Source organism: Pseudorca crassidens, chromosome 6, assembly GCF_039906515.1.
Source record: "Pseudorca crassidens isolate mPseCra1 chromosome 6, mPseCra1.hap1, whole genome shotgun sequence".
Taxonomy (NCBI): Eukaryota; Metazoa; Chordata; class Mammalia; order Artiodactyla; family Delphinidae; genus Pseudorca; species Pseudorca crassidens.
Window position 1 is genome coordinate 32,407,163 of NC_090301.1, and position 23,963 is coordinate 32,431,125.

Sequence of the window (23,963 nt, forward strand, 5' to 3'; positions counted from 1 at the left end):
AATAAATTATATGATGTCTACAGAAGTTTATATGGAATGTGAAGAAACCGTTATAGGGGCAAATTCAGATTTAAGATTAAATAATATTAAATAACAAGAAATCCCTCTGAATGGTCTGATGGATTTAACAGAAATATAAGGTAGGGGGGACCTTCAAGATGGCACAGGAGTAAGATGTGGAGATCACCTTCCTCCCCACAAATACATCAAAAATACATCTACATGTGAAACAACAACTACAGAACATCTACTGAATGCTGGCAGAAGACCTTAGAATTCCCAAAAGGCAAGAAACTCCCCCACGTACCTGGGTAAAGCAAAAGAAAAACAGAAACAAAAGAATAGAGATGGGACCTGCACCTCTGGGAGGGAGCTGTGAAGGAGGAAATGTTTCCACACACTAGGAAGCCCCTTCACTGGTGGAGACAGGGGGTGGGTGGGGGAGAAACTTCGGAGCCACAGAGGAGAGCACAGCAACAGGGGTGTGGAGGGCAAAGCGGAGAGATTCCCGCAGAAAGGATTGGTGCCGACCAGCACTCACCAGCCTGAGAGGCTTCTCTGCTCACCCACCGGGGCTGTCTGGGAGCTGAGGCTCGGACTTCAGAGGTCAGATCCCAGGGAGAGGACTAGGATTGGTTGCGTGAACACAGCCTGAAGGGGGTTAGTGCACTACAGCTAGCCGGGAGGGAGTCCGGGAAAAAGTCTGCACCTGCCTGAGAGGCAAGAGACCATTGTTTCAGGGTGCATGGGGAGAGGGGATTCAGAGCACCGCCTAAACAAGCTACAACTATGGGTGCGAGCCACGGCTATCAGCTCGGACACTAGAGACGGACATTAAACGCTAAGGCTGCTGCTGCAGCCACCAAGAAGCCTGTGTGCAAGCACAGGTCACTATCCACACCTCCCCTACCAGGAGCCCGTGCAGCTTGCCACTGTCAGGGTCCCGTGATCCACGGACAATTTCCCTGGGAGAACCCAAGGTGTGGCTCGGATGTTGCAATGTCACCCCAGACTCTGCCACCAGAGGCTTGCCCCACATTCCGTACCCCTCCCTCCCCCGGGCCAGAGTGAGCCAGAGCCCCCACAGGCGGCCTACACACAGAGGCGGGTCGAAATCCAAAGCTGAACCCCAGAAGCTGTGCAAACAAAGAAGAGAAAGGGAAATTTCTCCAAGCAACCTCAGGAACAGCAGATTAAATATCCACAATCAACTCGATGTACCCTGCATCAGTGGAATACCTGAACAGACAACGAATCATCCCAAAATTGAGGAGGTGGACTTTGGGAGCAACCGTAGACTTGGGGTTTGCTTTTTGCATCTATTTGTTTCTGGTTTTATGATTATCTTAGTTTAGTATTTAGAGCTTATTATTTTTTTTAACATCTTTATTAGAGTATAATTGTTTTACAATGGTGTGTTAGCTTCTGCTTTATAACAAAGTGAATCAGTTATACATATACATATGTTCCCATATCTCTTCCCTCTTGCATCTCCCTCCCTCCCACCCTCCTTGTCCCACCTCTCTAGGTGGTCACAAAGCACCTAGCTGATCTCCCTGTGCCATGCAGCTGCTTCCCACTAGCTACCTATTTTACGTTTGGTAGTGTATATATGTCCATGCCTCTCTCTCGTTTTGTCACAGCTTACCCTTCACCCTCCCCATATCCTCAAGTCCATTCTCTAGTAGGTCTGTGTCTTTATTCCTGTCTTACCCCTAGGTTCTTCATGACATTTTTTTTTCTTAAATTCCATATATATGTGTTACCATATGGTATTTGACTTTCTCTTTCTGACTTACTTCATTCTGTATGGCAGACTCTAGGTCCATTCTCCTCATTACAAATAGCTCAATTTCGTTTCTTTTTATGGCTGAGTAATATTCCATTGTATATACGTGCCATTCATCCGATGATGGACACTTAGGTTGTTTCCATCTCCGGGCTATTGTAAATATAGAGCTGCAATGAACATTTTGGTACATGACTCTTTTTGAATTATAGTTTTCTCAGGATATATGCCCAGTAGCGGGATTGCTGGGTAATATGGTAGTTCTATTTGTAGTTTTTTAAGAAACCTCCATACTGTTCTCCACAGTGGCTGTAACAATTCACATTCCCACCAGCAGTGCAAGAGTGTTTCCCTTTTCTCCACACCCTCTCCAACATTTACTGTTTCTAGATTTTTTGATGATGGCCATTCTGACTGGTGTGAGATGACATCTCATTGTAGTTTTGATTTGCATTTCTCTAATGATTAATGATGCTGAGCATTCTTTCACGTGTTTGTTGGCAGTCTGTATAACTTCTTTGGAGAAATGTCTATTTACGTCTTCTGCCCATTTTTGGATTGGATTGTTTGTTTTTTTGATATTGAGCTGCATGAGCTGCTTGTATATTTTGGAGATTAATCCTTTGTCAGTTGGTTCATTTGCAAATATTTTCTCCCATTCTGAGGGCTGTCTTTTAGTCTTGTTTATGGTTTCCTTTGCTGTGCAAAAGCTTTGAAGTTTCATTAGGTCCCATTTGTTTATTTTTGTTTTTATTTCATTTTCTCTAGGAAGTGGGTCAAAAAGGATCTTGCTGTGATTTATGTCATAGAGTGCTCTGCCTATGTTTTCCTCTAAGAGTTTGATAGTTTCTGGCCTTACATTTAGGTCTTTAATCCATTTTGAGTTTATTTTTGTGTATGGTGTTAGGTAGTGATCTAATCTCATACTTTTACATGTACCTGTCCAGTTTTCCCAGCACCACTTATTGAAGAGGCTGTCCTTTCTCCACTGTACATTCCTGCCTCCTTTATCAAAGATAAGGTGACCATATGTGCGTGGGTTTAACTCTGGGCTTTCTATCCTGTTCCATGGATCTCTCTTTCTGTTTTTGTGCCAGTACCATACTGTCTTCATTACTGTAGCTTTGTAGTATAGTCTGAAGTCAGGGACCCTGATTCCTCCAGCTCCGTTTTTCATTCTCAAGATTGCTTTGGCTATTTGGGGTCTTTTGTGTTTCCATACAAATTGTGAAATTTTTTGTTCTAGTTCTGTGAAAAATGCCAGTGGTAGTTTGATAGGGATTGCATTGAATCTGTAGATTGCTTCTGGTAGTAGAGTCATTTTCACAATGTTGATTCTTCCAATCCACGAACATCATATATCTCTCCAACTATCTGTATCATCTTTAATCTCCTTCATCAGTGTCTTATAGTTTTCTGCATACAGGTCTTCTGTCTCCTTAGGTAGGTTTATTCCTAGATATTTTATTCTTTCTGTTGCAATGGTACATGGAAGTGTTTTCTTGATTTCGCTTTCAGATTTTTCATCATTAGTGTATAGGAATGCCAGAGATTTCTGTGCATTAATTTGGTATCCAGCTACTTTACCAAATTCATTAATTAGCTCTAGTAGTTTTCTGGTAGCATCTTTAGGATTCTCTATGTATAGTATCATATCATCTGCCAACAGTGACAGCTTTACTTCTTTTCCGATTTGGATTCCTTTTATTTCCTTTTCTTCTCTGATTGTTGTGGCTAAAACTTCCAAAACTATGTTGAATAAGAGTGATGAGAGTGGGCAACCTTGTCTTGTTCCTGATCATAGTTGAAATGGTTTCAGTTTTTCACCATTGAGGACAATGTTGGCTGTGGGCTTGTCATATATGGCCTTTATTATGTTGAGGAAAGTTCCCTCTATGCCTACTTTCTGCAGGGTTTTTATCATAAATGAGTGTGAATTTTGTTGAAAGCTTTCTCTGCATCTATTGAGATGATCATATGGTTTTTCTCCTTCAGTTTCTTAATATGGTGTATCACCTTGATTAATTTGCGTATATTGAAGAATCCTTGCATTCCTGGGATAAACCCCACTTGATCATGGTGTATGATCCTCTTAATGTGCTGTTGGATTCTGTTTGCTAGTACTTTCTTGAGGATTTTTGCATCTATGTTCATCAGTGATATTGGCCTGTAGTTTTCTTTCCTTGTGACATCCTTGTCTGGTTTTGGTATCAGGGTGATGGTGGCCTCATATATGAGTTTGGGAGTTTTCCTCCCTCTGCTATATTTTGGAAGAGTTTGAGAAGGATAGGTGTTATTAGCTCTTCTCTAAATGTTTGATAGAATTTGCCTGTGAAGCCAACCGGTCCTGGGCTTTGGTCTGTTGGAAGATTTTTAATCACAGTGTCAATTTCAGTGCGTGTGATTGGTCTGTTCATATTTTCTACTTCTTCCTGATTCAGACTTGGCTTGTTGTGCATTTCTCAGAATTTGCCCATTTCTTCCAGGTTGCCCATTTTATTGGCATAGAGTTGCTTGTAGTAATCTCTCATAATCTTTTGCATTTCTGCAGTGTCAGTTGTTACTTCTCCTTTTCCATTTCTCATTCTACTGATCTGAGTCTTCTCCCTTTTTTTGTGATGAGTCTGGCTAATTGTTTATCAATTTTGTTTACCTTCTCAAAGAACCAGCTGTTAGCTTTATTGATCTTTGCGATCGTTTCCTTCATTTTTTCTTCATTTATTTCTGATCTGATTTTTATGATTTCTTTCCTTCTGCTAACTTTGGGTTTTTTTTCTTTTTCTTTCTCTAATTGCTTTAGGTGTAAGGTTAGGTTGTTTACTTGAGATGTTTCCTGTTTCTTAAGGTAGGATTGTATTGCTATAAACTTCCCTCTTAGAACTGCTTTTGCTGCATCCCATAGGTTTTGGGTCGTCGTGTCTCCATTGTCATTTGTTTCTAGGTATTTTTTATTTCCTCTTTGATTTATTCAGTGTTCACTTCGCTATTAAGTAGTGTATTGTTTAGACTCCATGTGTTTGTATCTTTTACAGATATTGCCCTGTAATTGATATCTGGTCTCACAGCGTTGTGGTCGGAAAAGATACTTGATACAATTTCAATTTTCTTAAATTTACTAAGGCTTTATTTGTGACCCAAGATATGATCTATACTGGAGAATGTTCCATGAGCACTTAAGAAAAACGTGTACTCTGTTGTTTTTGGATGGAATGTCCTATAAATATCAATTAGGTCCATCTTGTTTAATGTATCATTTAAAGCTTGTGTTTCCTTATTTATTTCCATTTTGGATGATCGGTCCATTGGTGAAAGTGGGGTGTTAAAGTCCCCTACTATGAATGTGTTACTGTCGATTTCCCCTTTTATGGCTGTTAGTATTTGCCTTATGTATTGAGGTTCTCCTATGTTGGGTGTATAAGTATTTACAGTTGTTATATGTTCTTGGATTCATCCCTTGATCATTATGTAGTGTCCTTCTTTGTCTCTTGCAATAGTCTTTATTTTAAAGTCTGTTTTGTCTGATTAAGAATTTCTACTCTAGCTTTCTTTTGGTTTCCATTTGCATGGAATATCTTTTTCCATCCCCTTTAATTTCAGTCTGTATGTGTCTCTAGGTCTGAAGTGGGTGTCTTGTAGACAGCATATATATGGGTCTTATTTTTGTATCCATTCAGCCAATCTGTGTCTTTTGGTGCGAGCATTTAGTCCATTTACATTTAAGGTAATTATCGATATGTATGTTCCTATTCCCATTTTCTTAATTGTTTTGGGTTCGTTATTGTAGGCCTTTTCCTTCTCTTGTATTTCTTGACTACAGAAGTTCCTATAGCAGCTGTTGTAAAGCTGGTTTGGTGGTGCTGAATTCTCTCAGCTTTTGCTTGTCTGTAAAGGTTTTAATTTCTCCATCAAATCTGAATGAGATCCTTGCTGGGTAGAGTAATCTTGGTTGCAGGTTTTTCTCCTTCATCACCTTAAATATGTCCTGCCAGTCCCTTCTGGCTTGCAGAGTTTCTGCTGAAAGATCAGTTGTTAACCTTATGGGAATTCCCTTGTGTTTTATTTGTTGTTTTTCCCTTGCTGCTTTTAATATGTTTTCTTTGTGTTTAATTTTTGACAGCTTGATTAATATGTGTCTTGGTGTATTTCTCCTTGGATTTATCCTGTATGGGACTCTCTGTGCTTCCTGGACTTGAATGACTATTTCCTTTCCCATATTATGGAAGTTTTCAACTATAATCTCTTCAAATATTTTCTCAGTCCCCTTCTTTTTCTCTTCTTCTTCTGGAACCCCTATAATTCGAATGTTGGTGTGTTTAATGTTGTCCCAGAGGTCTCTGAGACTGTCCTCTGTTCTTTTCATTCCTTTTTCTTTATTCTGGTCTGCAGTAGCTATTTCCACTATTTTATCTTCCAGGTCACTTATCTGTTCTTCTGACTCAGTTATTCTGCTATTGATCCCTTCTAGAGCATTTTAAATTTCATTTATTGTGTTGTTCATCATTGTTTATTTCATCTTTAGTTCTTCTAGGTCCTTGTTAAATGTTTCTTGCATTTTGTCTATTCTATTTCCAAGGTTTTGGATCATCTTTACTATCATTATTGTGAATTCTTTTTCAGGTAGACTGCCTAATTCCTCTTCATTTGTTAAGTCTGGTGGGTTTTTCTCTTGCTCCTTCATCTGCTGTGTGTTTTTCTGTCTTCTCATTTTGCTTATCTTACTGTGTTTGGGGTCTCCTTTTTGCAGGCTGCAGGTTCATAGTTCCCGTTGTTTTTGGTATCTGTCCCCAGTGGCTAAGGTTGGTTCAGTGGGTTGTGTAGGCTTCCTGGTGGAGGGGACTAGTGCCTGCGTTGTGGTGGATGAGGCTGGATCTTGTCTTTCTGGTGGGCAGGTCCACGTCCGGTGGTGTGTTTTGGGGTGTCTGTGGACTTCTTATGATTTTGGGCAGCCTCTCTGCTAATGGGTGGGGTTGTGTTCCTGTCTTGCTAGTTGTTTGGCATAGGGTGTCCAGCACTGTAGCTTGCTGATCGTTGAGTGAAGCTGGGTGCTGGTGTTGACATGGAGATCTCTGGGAGATTTTCACCGTTTGATATTATGTGGAGCTGGGAGATCTCTTGTGGACCAGTGTCCTGAAATTGGCTCTCCCACCTCAGAGCCACAGCACTGACTCCTGGCTGTAGCACCAAGAGCCTTTCATCCACACAGCTCAGAATAAAAGGGAGGAAAAGAAGAAAGAAAGAAAGAGAGAGAGAGAGAGAGAGAGGGAGGGAGGGAGGAAGGAAGAAGGGAGGGTGGGAGGGACGGATGGAGGGAGGGAGGAAAGGAAGGAAGAAAATAAAATAAAATAAAGATAAAATAACGTTATTAATATAAAAAAATTAATAAGAAAAAAAAACGAACGTACAGAACCCTTGGACTAATGGTGGAAGCAAAGCTATACAGACAAAATGTCACACAGAAGCATACACATACACACTCACTAAAAGAGGAAAAGGGAAAAATCATAAATCTTGCTAAGTCCACCTCCTCAATTTGGGATGATTCGTTGTCTATTCATGTATTCCACAGATGCAGGGTACAGCAAGTTGATTGTGGAGCTTTAATCTGCTGCTTCTGAGGCTGCTGGGAGGGATTTCCCATTCTCTTCTTTCTTCTCACAGGTCCCAGGGCTCAGCTTTGGATTTGGCCCTGCCTCTGCGTGTAGGTCACCAGAGGGCGTCTTTGCTCAGACAGGACGGGGTTAAAGGAGCAGGTGCTTTGGGGACTCTAGCTCACTCAGGCCGTGGGGGATGGAGGGGTACGGAGAGTGGGGCGAGCCTGCAGCAGCAGAGGCCAACATAACGTTGCACCAGCCTGAGGCGCACCGTGCGTTCTCCCTGGGGGAGTTGTCCATGGATCATGGGACCCTGGCAGTGGCGGGCTGCACTGGCTCCCCGGAAAGGGGGTGTGGATAGTGACCTGTGCTCGCACACAGGCTTCTTGGTGGCGGCAGCAGCAGCCTTAGCGTCCCATGCCCGTCTCTGGGGTTCGCGCTGTTAGCCGCAGCTCGCGCCTGTCTCTGGAGCTCCTTTAAGCAGCGCTCTTAATCCCCTCTCCTCAAACACCAGTAAACAAGGAGGGAAGAAAAAGTCTCTTTTTCCCCGGGCTCCCTCCCTGCTAGCCATGGCACACTAACCCCTTCAGGCTGTGTTCACGCCGCCGACCCCAGTCCTCTCCCTGCGCTCCGACCAAAGCCCGAGCCTCAGCTTCCAGCCCCACCCGCCCCGGCGGGTGAGCAAACAAGAGTCTCGGGTTGGTGAGTGCCGGTCGGTACTGATCCTTTGCGGGAATCTCTCCGCTTTGCCCTCCGCACCCCTGTTGCTGGGCTCTCCTCCGCGGCTCTGAAGCTTTCCCCCTCCGCCACCTGCAGTGTCCACCCACAAAGGGGTTTCTAGTGTGTGCTGGGCTCTCCTCCTTCACGGCTCCCTCCCACTGGTGCAGGTCCCGTCCCTATCCTTTTGTCTCTGTTTATTCTTTTTTCTTTTGCCCAACCCATGTACATGGGGACTTTCTTGCCTCTTGGGAGGTCTGAGGTTTTCTGCCAGCGTTCAGTAGGTGTTCTGTAGGAGTTGTTCCACGTGTAGATGTATTTCTGGTGTATCTGTGGGAAGGAAGGTGATCTCCACGTCTACTCTTCCGCCATCTTCCGCTCCTAGAGCTTATTATCATTGGTAGATCAGTTTATTGATTTGGCTGCTCTCTCTATTTTTAAAAAAAATATATATTTTTTTATCCTTTTGCTCTTTTTGTGTGTATGTGTATGCTTTTTTGTGTGACTTTGTCTGTACAGCTTAGCTTTTACCATTTGTCCTAGAGTTCTGTCCATTTTGGTTTTGTTTTTTTAGTATAGTTTTTAGTGCTTGTTATCTTTCGTGGATTTGTTTATTGGTTTCGTTGCCCTCTTCTTTCTTTCCTATTTTTAATTACTTTTTTATTTTTAATTACTTTTTATTTGAATAACTTTATTTTATTTTTCTTTCTTTCCTTTCTTTTCTCCCTTTCCTTCTGAGGCATGTGGCTGACAAGGTCTTGGTGCTCCAGCCAGGTGTCAGGCATGAGCCTCTAAGATGGGAGAGCTGAGTTCAGGACATTGGTCCACCAGAAACCTCCCAGCGCCACATACTATCAAACAGCAAAAGCTCTCCCAGAGATCTCCATCTCAATGCTAAAAGGCAGCTCTACTCAACGAGCTGGTAAGCCACAGGGCTGGACATCTCATGCCAAACAACTAGCAAGACAGGAACACATCCCCACCCATTAGCAAGAGGCTGCCTAAAATGATAATAGGTTCACAGACACCCAAAAACACACCACCAGACATGGTCCTGCCCAGCAGAAAGACAAGTTCCAGCTTCATCCACCAGAAAAGAGGCACCAGTCCCATCCACCAGGAAGCCTACACAACCCACTGAACCAACTTTAACCACTGGGTGCAGACACCAAAAACAATGGGAACCATGAAACTACAGCCTGTGAAAAGGAGACCCCAAACGCAGTAAGTGAAGCAAAATGAGAAGACAGAAATACACAATAAATGAAGGAGCAGGGGAAAAACCCACCAGACCAAGCAAATATAGAGGAAATAGGCAGCCTACCTGAAAAAGAATTCAGAGTGATGACAGTAAAGATGATCCAAAACCTTGTAAATAGAATGGAGAAAATACAAGAAATGTTTAACAAGAAACTAGAAGAACTAAAGAGCAAACAAACACTGATGAACAACACAGTAAGTGAAATTAAAAATTCTCTAGAAGGAATCAATAGCAGAATAACTAAGGCAGAAGAATGGATAAGTGACCTGGATGATAAAATAGTGGAAATAACTACCACAGTACAAAATAAAGAAAAAAGAATGAAAAGAATTAAAGACAGACTCAGAGACTTCTGGGACAACATTAAACACACCAACATTCGAATTATAGGGGTCTCAGAAGAAGAAGAGAAAAACAAAGGGACTAAGAAAATATTTGAAAAGATTATAGTTGAAAACTTCCATAATATGGGAAAGGAAATAGTCATTCAAGTCCAGGAAGTACAGAGAGTCCCATATAGGATAAATCCAAGAAGAAACATGCCAAGACACATATTAATCAAACTGTCAAAAATTAAATACAAAGAAAAAATATTAAAAGCAGCAAGGGAAAAGCAACAAATAACATACAAGGGAATCCCCATAAGGTTAACAGCTGATCTTTCAGCAGAAACTCTGCAAGCCAGAAGGGTGTGGCAGGACATATTTAAAGTGATGAAAGGGAAAAACCTGCAACCAAGATTGCTCTACCCAGCAAGGATCTCATTCAGATTCGACAGAGAAATTAAAACCTTTACAGACAAGCAAAAGCTGAGAGAATTCAGCACCACCAAACCAGCTTTACAACAAATGCTAAAGGAACTCCTCTAGGCAGGAAACACAGGAGATGAAAAAGACCTACAATAACAAACCCAAAACATTAAGAAAATGGTAATAGAAACATACATATCGATAATTACTTTAATGTAAATGGATTAAATGCTCCAACCAAAACACGTAGACTGGCTGAATGGATACAAAAACAAGACCCATATATATGCTGTCCACAAGAGACCCACATCAGACCTAAGGACAGATACAGACTGAAAGTAAGGGGATAGAAAAAGATATTCCAGGCAAATGGAAATCAAAAGAAAGCTGGAGTAGAAATTCTCATATCAGACAAAATGAACTTTAAAATAAAGACTACTACAAGACACAAAGAAGGACACTAATAATGATCAAGGGATTGATCCAAGAAGAAGATGTAACAACTGTAAATATTGATACACCCAACATAGGAGCACCTCAATACAAAAGGCATATGCTAACAGCCATAAAAGGGGAAATTGACAGTAACACAATCATAGTAGGGGACTTTAACACCCCACTTTCACCAATGGATAGATCATCCAAAATGGAAATAAATAAGGAAACACAAGCTTCAAATGATACATTAAACTAGATGAACTTAAATGATATTTATAGGACGTTCCATCCAAAAACAACAGAATACACTTTCTTCTCAAGTGCTCATGGAACATTCTCCAGTATAGATCATATCTTGGGTCACAAATGAAGCCTTGGTAAACTTCAGAAAATTGAAAACATATCAAGTATCTTTTCCGACCACGACGCTATGAGACTGCGTATCAATTACAGGAAAAAAAATCTGTAAAAAATACAAACACATGGAGGCTAAACAATACACTACTTAATAACCAAGAGATCACTGAAGAAATCAAAAAATACCTAGAAACAAATGACAAGGAAAACACGATGACCCAAAACCTATGGGATGCAGAATAAGCAGTTCTAAAAGGGAAGTTTATAGCAATACAGTCCTACCTCAAGAAACAAGAAATATCTCAAATAAACAACCTAACCTTACACCTAATGCAATTAGAGAAAGAAGAAGAAAAAAACCACAGTGTTAGCAGAAGGTAAAAAACCATAAAGGTCAGATCAGAAATAAATGAAAAAGAAATGAAGGAAACAATAGCAAAGATCAATAAATCTAAACGCTGGATCTTTGAGAAGATAAAAAAAATTGATAAACCATTAGCCAGGCTCATCAAGAAAAAAAGGGAGAAGACTCAAACGAACAGAATTAGAAATGAAAAAGGAGACGTTAACAACTCACAATGCAGAAAGAGAAAGGATCATGAGAGATTACTACAAGAAACTATATATGCCAATAAAATGGACACCCTGGAGGAAATGGAAAAACACTTAGAAAAGCACAACCTTCCAAGACTGAACCAGGAAAAAATAGAAAATATGAACAGACCAATCACACGCACTGAAATTGACACTGTGATAAAAATCTTCCAACACACAAAAGCCCAGGACCAGATGGCTTCACAGGCGAATTCTATCAAACATTTAGAGAAGAGCTAACACCTATCCTTCTCAAACTCTTCCAAAATATAGCAGACGGAGGAACACTCCCAAACTCATTCTACGAGGCCACCATCACCCTGATACCAAAACCAGAGAAGGATGTTACAAAGAAGGAAAACTACAGGCCAATATCACTGATGAACATAGATGTAAAAATCCTCAAAAAATACTAGCAAACAGAATCCCACAGCACATTAAAAGGATCATACACCATGATCGAGTGGGGTTTATTCCACGAATGCAATGATTCTTCAATATACTCAAGTCAATCAATGTGATATACCATATTAAGAAACTGAAGGAGAAAAACCATATGATCATCTCAATTGATGCAGAGAAAGCTTTTGACAAAATTCAACACCCCTTTATGATAAAAACCCTGCAGAAAGTAGGCATAGAGGGAACTTTCCTCAACATAATAAAGGCCATATATGACAAACCCACAGCCAACATCGTCCTCAATGGTGAAAAACTGAAACCATTTCAACTAAGATCAGGAATAAGACAAGGCTGCCCACTCTAACCACTACAACACAGTTTTGGAAGTTTTAGCCACAGCAATCAGAGAAGAAAAGGAAATAAAAGGAATCAAATTGGAAAAGAAGAAGTAAAGCTGTCACTGTTTGCACATGACATGAAACTACATGTAGAGAATCCTAAAGATGCTACCAGAAAACTACTAGAGCTAATCAATGAATTTGGTAAAGTAGCAGGATGCAAAATTAATGCACAGAAATCTCTGGCATTCCTATACACTAATGGTGAAAAATCTAAAAGTGAAATTACAAAACACTCCCATGTACCACTGCAACAAAAAGAATAAAATATCTCAGAACAAACCTACCTAAGGAGACAAAAGACCGGTATGCAGAAAGCTATAAGACACTGATGAAAGAAATTAAAGATGATACAAATAGATGGAGAGATATACCATGTTCTTGGATTGGAAGCATCAACATTGTGAAAATGACTCTACTACCAGAAGCAATCTACAGATTCAATGCAATCCCTATCAAACTACCACTGGCATTTTTCACAGAACTAGAACAAAAAATTTCACAACTTGTATGGAAACACAAAAGACCCCGAATAGCCAAAGCAATCTTGAGAACGAAAAATGGAGCTGCAGGATTCAGGGTCCCTGACTTCAGACTATACTACAAAGCTACAGTAATCAAGACAGTATGGTACTGGCACAAAAACCGAAAGATAGATCAACGGAACAGGACAGAATGCCTAGAGATAAACCCACGCACATATGGTCACCTTATCTTTGATAAAGGAGGCAGGAATGTACAGTGGAGAAAAGACAGCCTCTTCAATAAGTGGTTCTGGGAAAACTGGACAGGTACATGTAAAAGTATGAGATTAGATCACTCCCTAACACCATACACAAAAATAAACTCAAAATGGATTAAAGACCTAAATGTAAGGCCAGACACTATCAAACTCTTAGAGGAAAACACAGGCAGAACACTCTATGACATAAATCACAGCAAGACCCTTTTTGATCCACCTTCTAGAGAATTGGAAATAAAAACAAAAGGGACCTAATGAAACTTCAAAGCTTTTGCACAGCAAAGGAAACCATAAACAAGACCAAAAGACAACCCTAGAATGGGAGAAGATATTTGCAAATGAAGCAAATGACAAAGGATTAATTTCTAAAATTAACAAGCAGCTCATGCAGCTCAATAACAAAAAAACAAACAACCCAATCCCAAAACGGGCAGAAGACCTAAACAGAGATTTCTCCAAAGAAGATATACAGACTGCCAACAAACACGTGAAAGAATGCTTGACATCATTAATCATTAGAGAAATGCAAATCAAAACTACAATGAGATGTCATCTCACACCGGTCAGAATGGCCATCATCAAAAAATCTAGAAACAATAAATGCTGGAGAGGGTGTGGAGAAAAGGGAACACTCTTGCACTGTTGGCAGGAATGTAAATTGATACAGCCACTATGGAGAACAGTATGGAGGTTCCTTAAAAAACTAAAAATAGAACTACCATATGACCCAGCAATCCCACTACTGGGCATATACCCTGAGAAAACCATAATTCAAAAAGAGTCATATACCAAAGTATTCATTGCAGCTCTATTTACATTAGCCAGGACATGGAAGCAACCTAATGGTCCATCAACAGCTGAATGGATAAAGAAGATGTGGCACATACATACAATGGAATATTTCTCAGCCCTAAAAAGAAACGAAATTCAGTTATTTGTACTGAGGTGGATGGACCTACAGTCTGTCATACAGAGTGAAGTAAGTCAGAAAGAGAAAAAGAAATACCGTATGCTAACACATATATATGGAATCTAAGAAAAAAAGAAAAAAAAGGTCACGATGAACCTAGGGGCAAGACGGGAATAAATACACAGACCTACTAGGGCATGGACTTGAGGATATGGGTAGGGGGAAGGGTAAGCTGTGACAAAGCGAGAGAGTGCCATGGACATATATACACTACCATACAAAAAACAGCTATCTAGTGGGAAGCAGCCGCATAGCACAGGGAGATCTGCTCGGTGCTTTGTGACCACCTAGAGCGGTGGGATACGGGGGGTGGGAGGGAGGGAGATGCAAGAGGGAAGAGATATGGGAACATATGTATATGTATAACTGATTCACTTTGTTATAAAGCAGAAACTAAGACACCATTGTAAAGGAATTATACTCCAATTAAAATGTTAAAAAAAAAAAAATCTTCCACAAACAAAAGCACAGGACCAGATGGTTTCACAGGAGAATTCTATCCAACATTTAGAGAAGAGCTAACACCTATCCTTCTCAAACTCTTCCAAAATATAGCAGACGGAGGAACACTCCCAAACTCATTCTATGAGGCCACCATCATCTTGACACCAAAACCAGACAAAGATGTCACAAAAAAAGAAAACTACAGGCCAATATCACTGAAGAACACAGATGCAAAAATGCTCAAGAAAATACTAGCAAACAGAATCCAACAGCACATTAAAAGGATCATATACCACGATCAAGTGGGGTTTATCTCTGGAATGCAAGGATTCTTCAATATACAGAAATCAATCAGTGTGATACAGCATATTAACAAACTGAAGGAGAAAATCCATGTGATCATCTCAATAGATGCAGAAAAAGCTTCTGACCAAATTCAACACCCATTTATGATAAAAACCCTTCAGAAAGTGGGCATAGAGGGAACTTACCTCTATGAAGGTAAGTAAGGTACCTCTATGAAGGTACCTCTATGAAATTAGAACACTCCCTAACACCATACTCAAAAATAAACTCAAAATGGATTCAAGACCTAAATGTAAGGTCAGACACTATCAAACTCTTAGAGGAAAACACAGGCAGAACACTCTATGACATAAATCATAGCAAGATCTTCTTTGACCCACCTCCTAGAGAAATGGAAATAAAAACAAAAATAAACAAATGAGACCTAATAAAACTTAAAAGCTTTTGTATTGCAAAGGAAACCATAAACAAGACGAAAGGACAACCCTCAGAATGGGAGAAAATATTTGCAAACGCTTCTGACAAAGGATTAATCTCCAAAATATACAAGCAGCTTGTGCAGCTCAATATGAAAACAACAAAACAATCCAATCCAAAAATGGACAGAACACCTAAATAGACATCTCCAAAGAAGATATACAGATTGCCAACAAACACATGAAAGGATGTTCAACATCACTAATCATCAGAGAAGTGCAAATCAAAACTACAATGAGGTACCACCTCACACCGGTCGGAATAGCCATCATGAAAAAATCTACAAACAATAAATGTTGGAGAGGGTGTAGAAAAAATGGAACCCTCTTGCACTGTTGGTGGGAATGTAAATTGATACAGCCCCTATGGAGAACAGTAAGGAAGTTCCTTCAAAAACTAAAAATGGAACTACCATATGACCCAGCAATCCTACTACTGGGCATATATACCCTGAGAAAACCATAATTCAAAAAGAGTCACGTACCACAATGTTCACTGCAGCACTATTTACAATAGCCAGGACATGGAAGCAACCTAAGTGTCCATCGACAGATGAAAGGATAAAGAAGAGGTGGCACATATATACAATGGAATATTACTCAGCCCTACAAAGAAACAAAATTGAGTTATTTGTAGTGAGGTGGATGGACCTAGAGTCTGTCATACAGAGTGAAGTAAGTCAGAAAGAGAAAAACAAATACTGTATGCCAACACATATTTATGAAATCTTAAAAAAAAAATTGGTTCTGAAGAACCTAGGGGCAGGACAGGAATAAAGACGCAGGCATAGAGAATGTCCTTGAGGACATGGGGAGGGGGAAGGGTAAGCTGGGATGAAGTGAGAGAATGACACGGGCATATATACACTACCAAATGTAAAATAGATAGCTAGTGGGAAGCAGCTGCATAGCACAGGGAGATCAACTCGGTGCTCTATTTCCAACTAGAGGGGTGGGATAAGGAGGGTGGAAGGAAGATGCAAGAAGGAGGAGATATGGGGATATACGTATACGTATAGTTGATGCACTTTGTTATACAGCAGAAACTAACACACCACTGTAAAGCAATTATACTCCACCAAATATGTTAAAAAAAAAAAAGAAGAAATATAAGGTAGACCTTACATAACTGATTCGGTTATGTGGACTATATTTAATTATATAAATTAAACCAAAGACTTTGAAAAATTGATGGATTAGTCAATTTTAGAAAAGTCCTGAACTTTTAAGATATACGAAAGTAATATGCACATTTTAAAACTCTTTTTATTCCAGAAGCATTCTAATCATTTATTCTATTTTAAAAATAGAATTGAATACCACCAAGTTACTCGAATGGCAAGAGAGTTAAAATAGAAAAGTTACAAAGATTTCAAAGAGAGGCCGACAGATCAAAATCTTTTCGTTTTAATGTTTTTAAAAATGTATTTTGCAATTATAAATTGGTTTTTACTGTAGTAATATTTTAAATGGTCCCAAAATATAGGAATGGTTATGAAAATTATAATATATATATACAACATTATGTAGCCATCGAAAATGTTTATGAAGATCTTATAACATCATGAGAAGATGTTTATTGCAATGGTAAGTTAAAAGCAGAACTCAAAATTCCATATATAGTATAACCCCAGCTAAATTTTAAAAATCATTTAGAAGAAAAAAATATTAAAAGGAAATATATCGAAATGTTAACAGGAGATGTTTGAGTAGTGGAGAAAGGGCTTGTTTTCCTATTTTTTTCTCTTTTCTTTATGACATTTACAATGGAGAAAGTATAACATTAATTTTTTCTAAGTTCTATACAAAGATAATTTTATAAGGTCACTTAATCTATCCATTACTGAGGTAACAGAAAACAGCATTTAAACAAGTCATCAAGCTATCACATTTTAAGTGTAAAATTCGGTAAAAATTGGAAGAAAGCAGGCAAATTCTCACCTCAAGGCCGATCATTTTAACTTGACAACTGAGTTTTAATGAAACCATTAAAGTAGACTTCCCAGGACTTCCATGGTGGTGCAGTGGATAGGACTCCGAGCTCCCAATGCAGGGGGCCCAGGTTCAATTCCTGGTCAGAGAACTATATCCTACATGCATGCTGCAACTAAGAGATCGTATGCCACAACTGGGGAGCCCTTGTGCCACAACTAAGGAGCCAGCAATCCGCAACTAGGGAGGCTGCCTGCTGAAACTAAGGAGCCCTGGAGCCACAACTAAGGAGCCCATGTGCCGCAACTAAGGAGCCCACCTGCGGCAACTAAGACCTGGTGCAACCAAATAAATATTTTTTAAAAAAGATGTTTAGGGGGCTTCCCTGGTGGCGCAGTGGTTGAGAGTCCGCCTGCCAGTGCAGGGGGCGCGGGTTCATGCCCCGGTCTGGGAGGATTCCACGTGCCGCGGAGCAGCTAGGCCCATGAGCCATGGCCACTGAGCCTGCGCGTCCGGAGCCTGTGCTCTGCAACGGGAGAGGCCGCAGCAGTGAGGGGTCCGCGTACCGCAAAAAAAAAAAAAAAAGATGTTTAGGGACTCCCCTGGTGGTGCAGTGGTTAAGAATCTGCCTGCCAATGCAGGGAACACGAGTTCGAGCCGTGGTCCGGGACGACCCCACATGTCACGGAGCAACTAAGCCTTTGCAACACAACTAATGAGCCTGTGCTCTAGAGCCCGTGTGCCGCAACTACTGGAGTCCGCATGCCACAACTACTGAAGCCTGCGCGCCTAGAGCCCATGATCTCCAACAAGAGAAGCCACCGCAATGAGAAGTCCGCGCACTGCAACAAAGAGTAGCCCCCGTTCACCACAACTAGAGAAAGCCCATGCACAGTGACAAAGACCCAATGCAGACAAAAATACATAAATTTTTTTTAAAAAGATGTTTAAAATAAACAAAGTATACTTCCCTATCAAAATCACAGAGAAGATAATCACTAGACAAAAAGATAGAAACAAAAAACCTACTACTGAGTTTGTATTTTCCAAATCATACATGTGAGTTAACTCACATAATAAAGGCTGCCAGCGTTATAGATAGCCTGTGTTTATTACATGTTCCTCATAGGCAAAATAGGAAAATAGTGTGGTCTTACTTGTGAAATATGATTGATTGAAGACTCCATCCTTCGAAGTTGGGACGCCTGGATATCCAGCATCTGCAGGACATTGTTGGCCAAGGTATTTATCAGATAGGCAACACTTGCTAAGGACTGGGTGGTGTAGGCTTTGGTTTCTTCTAGGGCTCGCTGCTTATCTGCTGACTAGAAAAACAAACAATCATTACTTCAAAGATAACCCATTCTATAGATCTAATCTTCAAAAATACTCATCAAAACCATTATGTTGCTGAATCTACACACACTAGTGTAAAATGCTTTGAAAACTAGTTATCAGTATTCATGTAAACCCAACAACTAAATTATTGACTTGACTTCACTAATATTTTCACGTTGAATAGGTTCATCTTTGTACAGATGCAAATAAAATCCTGAAGCTGTTGTTTAAAAAATGAGATCCGATGGATATTTTGAGTAATGACAGCAAGTACAGTACATAGCTTCTCAAGGTCACTGCTTGGAAAGGTAGCATTGATTTGAATGAGTAAATTCTGGTGTACATTTTTCTACTTTCCTGAATTCCTCTTTTCCTTTCACTCTAACATGTAAAATGCATTTATAAAGAAATGTCTGTTTAAAGTAATAATGACAAAATAATAATGATAAATAAAAATGATGAAGTAAATAAAATGGTAATAATCATGATAAATAATGATAAATTAAAATAAAAGTAATAAAAGGACACTTTCTTCCCAAGCATCTTAAGTATTATAACCCTATGGAACATAAACTGCCACGTATCATAAACCCTACTTGAAAAACGGAGAGTACACAGTAAAAAGTGGTGAAGTGATTATTTCCAAGGTCACAAAGGAAAGCAATTGTAAAGTTACATATTCTATACTGCTGGCAAACACCATTTTCTTGCCCTAGTTCTACAGAAAGACTCTACGGTTCAGTAGAATGTACACAAGTGTCTGAATCAGAAACCTTTTATCTTAATGTCAGTTCTACTATTACAGCATGTCATATTTTAAGCAGTTGTGAACATCAAGTAAGATAATGAATGTAAAACCACTTTCTAATACTATAAATCATTATATCTAACAAACATCATTACCTCTTTGAGTAGTCATTAACTGTTCAAAGTCCACTATGTCCCACTCTCCCCTCTCCCACACCGTTTAGGACTCTAAACTTCTTTAGGACTCTAAACTTCTAAACTTAGCTTAGAAAAACAGTCAAATAAGAAAAAGACACAGACAAGGATGTACACTGACAGTTAATGGTGAAAAAGAAAAAAACATGAGACTGATTAAACAATACATTCATATACTACCTTTATGCAGTAATGAAAATAGTATTGTTATGTATTACTGATATGGAAAAACATCTATGAAATAACTAATTGAAAGAGAGCTGGTTACAAAGTACCTTAACACAATCATCCTAGTTTTGTAGGTGACTGTGTATAAATGTAAGCACGAGAAAAAAGTCAGAAAAAGGCCCAAAATGTTAACATAAGTTTTCTCTGAATGTTAGGAATGTAATTTGAGTCTTTTAATGATTTTTAATATGGTCTATTTTTTTTTTTTACCTTGGACATAAATACTTGTTATCAGAAAAAGTAAAGCTATATTACCTTGTAAAACCATAATGCATGCATTAATACAAAAGAGCAAACTTTAAGTGCTCTGTCCTAGTCAACTACTCACAAGGAATATTTGTAAGGAATAAGAGCACCAAAACAATTTTTTTTTTTTTTTGGTTAAAACAATTTTTTTAATCCTTCTGAAATGTATTTTACATTTGCACACTTATTTAAACAATGATTTGGGGCTCAAGACATTTTTCCTGTTATTTCTAAGCGCCAAATGAAGCTTTAAAGTGTTGAGGCTGCTGCATGTCTGGTGTATGGATAAGTCAACCCTCGGACATTCACTAAGGTTTTATAAGAACCTAATTTTACAAGAGCGGATATTCTAAGTTTTAGAGTTTTGTGCTTGCTTCAGCAGCACATATTCTAAGTCTGAGATTGTTTTCCTATAAAGTTAAGTGCTGAATAAAAACCTGAATAAATGCAAACAGAACCTATTTAAATAAAACTGGTATCAAAATTGCTGCTTTAACCTAGAAGCCTTATAAATGACAATGGAGAAGCTATAATATCTTATTTTACATATAAGAAATAGTGAACAACACTAATAGAGGTTATTTTGTAATTCTTAAACAATGTATGATAAGTAAACACCTGGGACTATATTCTTATCTTTTGCTACAACCAAGTTTAATTATCACAGTTATAGTTCATGCATTAAAGGCACTATGACACCTCAACCCAGTTATCTAATATTCCTATTTAAATGGGATTAAGTTCCTGAAAAAAAGAAGAAATTTAGATAAAGGAGAAAATTATCATAGGCTTATAGAGGAATATTATAATGTATGCTATGGTAAGGACAAATAGTCCTATGAGAAAAGATTCTTACATAGAATAAAGTGACTTATTGCCAAGAGCCATCCTAGGCAATGATTAATCCTTCCTACTTTGTTATTTCTTCACTTTCCCTCATGATACTGACTTCTTATCTCTACAAGGGGATGTTCCCAAAGACTCTTGTCTTCAGACTACTCTTCTTGCTGTACTTGCAACCCTTAGAAAGAAATTTCACTCCTTCCTTAGCTATCACTTCCAAGCACAGAATTTTTAAATCTATTTACATCTTAACTTCCATCTCTCCCAAACCCATATTTCTGTTTACATGGCACCTCACCATGTATAATGTGCCGTATCAGTATATCTATAACTCACCACCTTCCCCAAAACTACTTCCTCCTACTTTTGTTAATAACATTATTACTCCATCACCTCAGATATTTTCCAAGTCTCTGTATCCTACACCTAATCCGTTTACATGATCCTTATATTCTATCTGTGCCAACATATCATTTCCTTTCTTTCAATTGCTACTGCCTACATTCTACTTCAGGCCCTCGTTATCTCTTGCCAGGACTACTATACCAGTTTCTAGGTCAGATTGTAGTATCTTACACGTGGTCCTGCAGATTCATCTTTCTAAATCAGTTCTGAAGCCCCCAGAGCTTCATCTTACCTACTTAAATAAAAAACTTTACTTATCATTTACAGTCTTCCTTAATGTGGCCTAGAACTTATCTTCCATTCAACCCTACTTGAACCTTAGATTACAGTTTAATTAGACTTAACAGTTCACAAAACAGACCTTGGTTTCTTACCTTTGTGCCTTTGCCTATTCTCTTCACCTGAACCCATCAACTTCACCAACAACCCATCCCCTACCTTATCATCCCTGATTGTGATACTGATCATTTCTTACTGAGAATTCCCACAGGATTTTGTTTTCAGGTTTACAGCACATACTTTATAATATCGGGCTGGCCATAAAGTTCGTTCGGGTTTTTCGCAAGGCGTTACGGAAAAACCCAAATGAACTTTTGGGCCAACCCGATATGTGCATGTTTCATTGACCCAAACTCCCACATGCCCTAGTGGAAAGACCTTGAGGGTAAGTATTATGCTTTCACATCACATTACACACAGGCATTACATATTATCTGTTGAAGTGTATCTTCCAAAATGTTCCAGAGAATCAAAGTTACTTCTATCACCCAATAGGCAGTGAGGGTGGGGAGGAAGAAGTGATATAAGAAAGATTTCTTTGACCTCCAGAAGCTTAGGCGCCATCCATGGTACTCATGCCTTACTGTGTACCCCTAAAAAGAAAGTTCAAACTTGTTTTTCAATTTGATGTTCTAGGATGGGTGCTGAGAAATATGAAGAATAAGAACGTTACACCCTCTAGAGCAGCTCAAGACTGCAGTATTATTACCACTAGGTTACTACCATTATTTATTTTTCCTTTTCACTTCTACTAATAGGAAAACAGATTTGGTAGAGATTTAAGTATATAGATAATGGGGAGGGGGCAGGAAAACAATGATAATATTTAAGACGGACATGTATGGACATGCAGGAGAGAATTCTCCTCTACAGATCACACCCTTGAGATCTACTGTCTGTTTCTTTCTCTTCTCCAGCAGTAAATCTCTCACCCACTCTAGTCCAGCCTGTTACTCTACCTGGAAAATATGTAATTATTTTTGCTCTGGGTATAAACTATTACCACATTAGTTAAAGTACAGGTACTAAGTTCTCATTCAATCAGTTATCTAAAGTATTAAACAATTTCTTCTACACCTGCCATGATTAATTTCATTTCATCAGTTCATTTCAATAAACCCTTATTGACTGAATGTATATTACATGACACACATTGTACTATGTACTAGAATATGAAAATGAAACACGTTCTCTGCACTCAAGAAGACTTTAGTCCAATACAGAGAAAAGCATATAAAATAGAAAATGTCAATGCAGAATGGTCAGGGATATGAATGCCATCCAACTAGGAACACTATCTTATATGACCATCCAAGTGGAGTCTCACAGAATGGAGTTAATCCTGCCAAGCAGGAGTAAGAGAAGATATTCCAGGCAGAGCAAACAGCCTAAACAAGGGCACAGAGGCATGAAAAAGATTCTTGAATCCAGAACACATGTAAGTTTGGTATTATTAACATATCATCAGTTCACTACTGCGCCTACTTTAAGACTGAGACGTGCTGAAATTAAAGATTAGTATAGTAACTAACCGTTTTCTTTCTCACAAAATTGTTAAGAAATTAAAATATCACACATATAATTAATCTAGGTCATGGCAGAGTCATAGCACCTGATTCAATAATGGGGCTGACGAGAGGGGAGTATTCTTAGATTACCTATTTACTGAGCTTTCAATTCTGCATTCCAAAAAATCTTGTTACTAAACCAAATTGAAAAGAAAGGTCCCATCACTAAATCTCACAGAAATTAAAGTAATAGCTTCTAAAATATATGCCAAGGGCTTCCCTGGTGGCGCAGTGGTTGAGAGTCCGCCTGCCGATGCAGGGGACATGGGTTCGTGCCCTGGTCTGGGAAGATCCCACAGGCCGCGGAGCGGCTGGGCCCGTGAGCCATGGCCGCTGAGCCCGCACGTCTGGAGCCTGTGCTCCGCGACGGGAGAGGCCACAACAGTGAGAGGCCTGCGTACCGCAAAAAATAATAATAAAATAAAATATATGCCAATCATTATATACAAATAGAAAAATTTTGCCAAAAGACCATACAAAATATTAGAAATATACTTATGTCTTCAGAATTGTTCAAATATTAATTTCTATGATGCCTAAAAGGGAATATATTCATTTGCTTCCATACTCCTGGATGGAGAATGCAGTCTCCAAAAAAAAAAGTATGGCATTCAAATTAGAATGAGTCATACAAGTCATAGTGAAAAATAGCAAAGCACAATTAGATAAACATGGACAGTTCACCAAGGAAAGAACACAAGACAAACATGAACATGGGAAAACATTCAGCCACACAAATGATGGGGGAAAAAAACGACAGAAACAAAGCACCATTTTTACCAAGTAATTAACAAAAAAGTTTTAAAGAGCATACCTGCATCGTTTTAAATTTGCTTTGTGGTTACCTTGCTTTGGAAGACGAAGAAAGAGAAGCACATGCGATGAATGCCAAATACTCTTATGAAAGGAAAAGTAATACTGAACGTGCCAGGAGACTGCAGAAATCAA

At 39.1% G+C, this 23,963-nt stretch overlaps 1 protein-coding gene across 43 annotated transcripts in view; it reads right to left on the minus strand.

Annotated features, from left to right (window-relative positions):
* ABI2 (abl interactor 2) overlaps nt 1-23,963 on the minus strand; it is a 100,313-nt gene that overhangs the window by 51,239 nt on the left and 25,111 nt on the right. For all 43 annotated transcript variants that reach the window (XR_010944304.1, XM_067740920.1, XM_067740901.1 and 40 more), the window contains one exon: nt 18,324-18,491. Coding sequence is in view for 42 of the 43 variants with exons in the window: in XM_067740920.1 (XP_067597021.1) it covers nt 18,324-18,491 (168 nt within the window). In the remaining variant the exon portion in view is untranslated. The remainder of the gene's footprint in view (nt 1-18,323; nt 18,492-23,963) is intronic.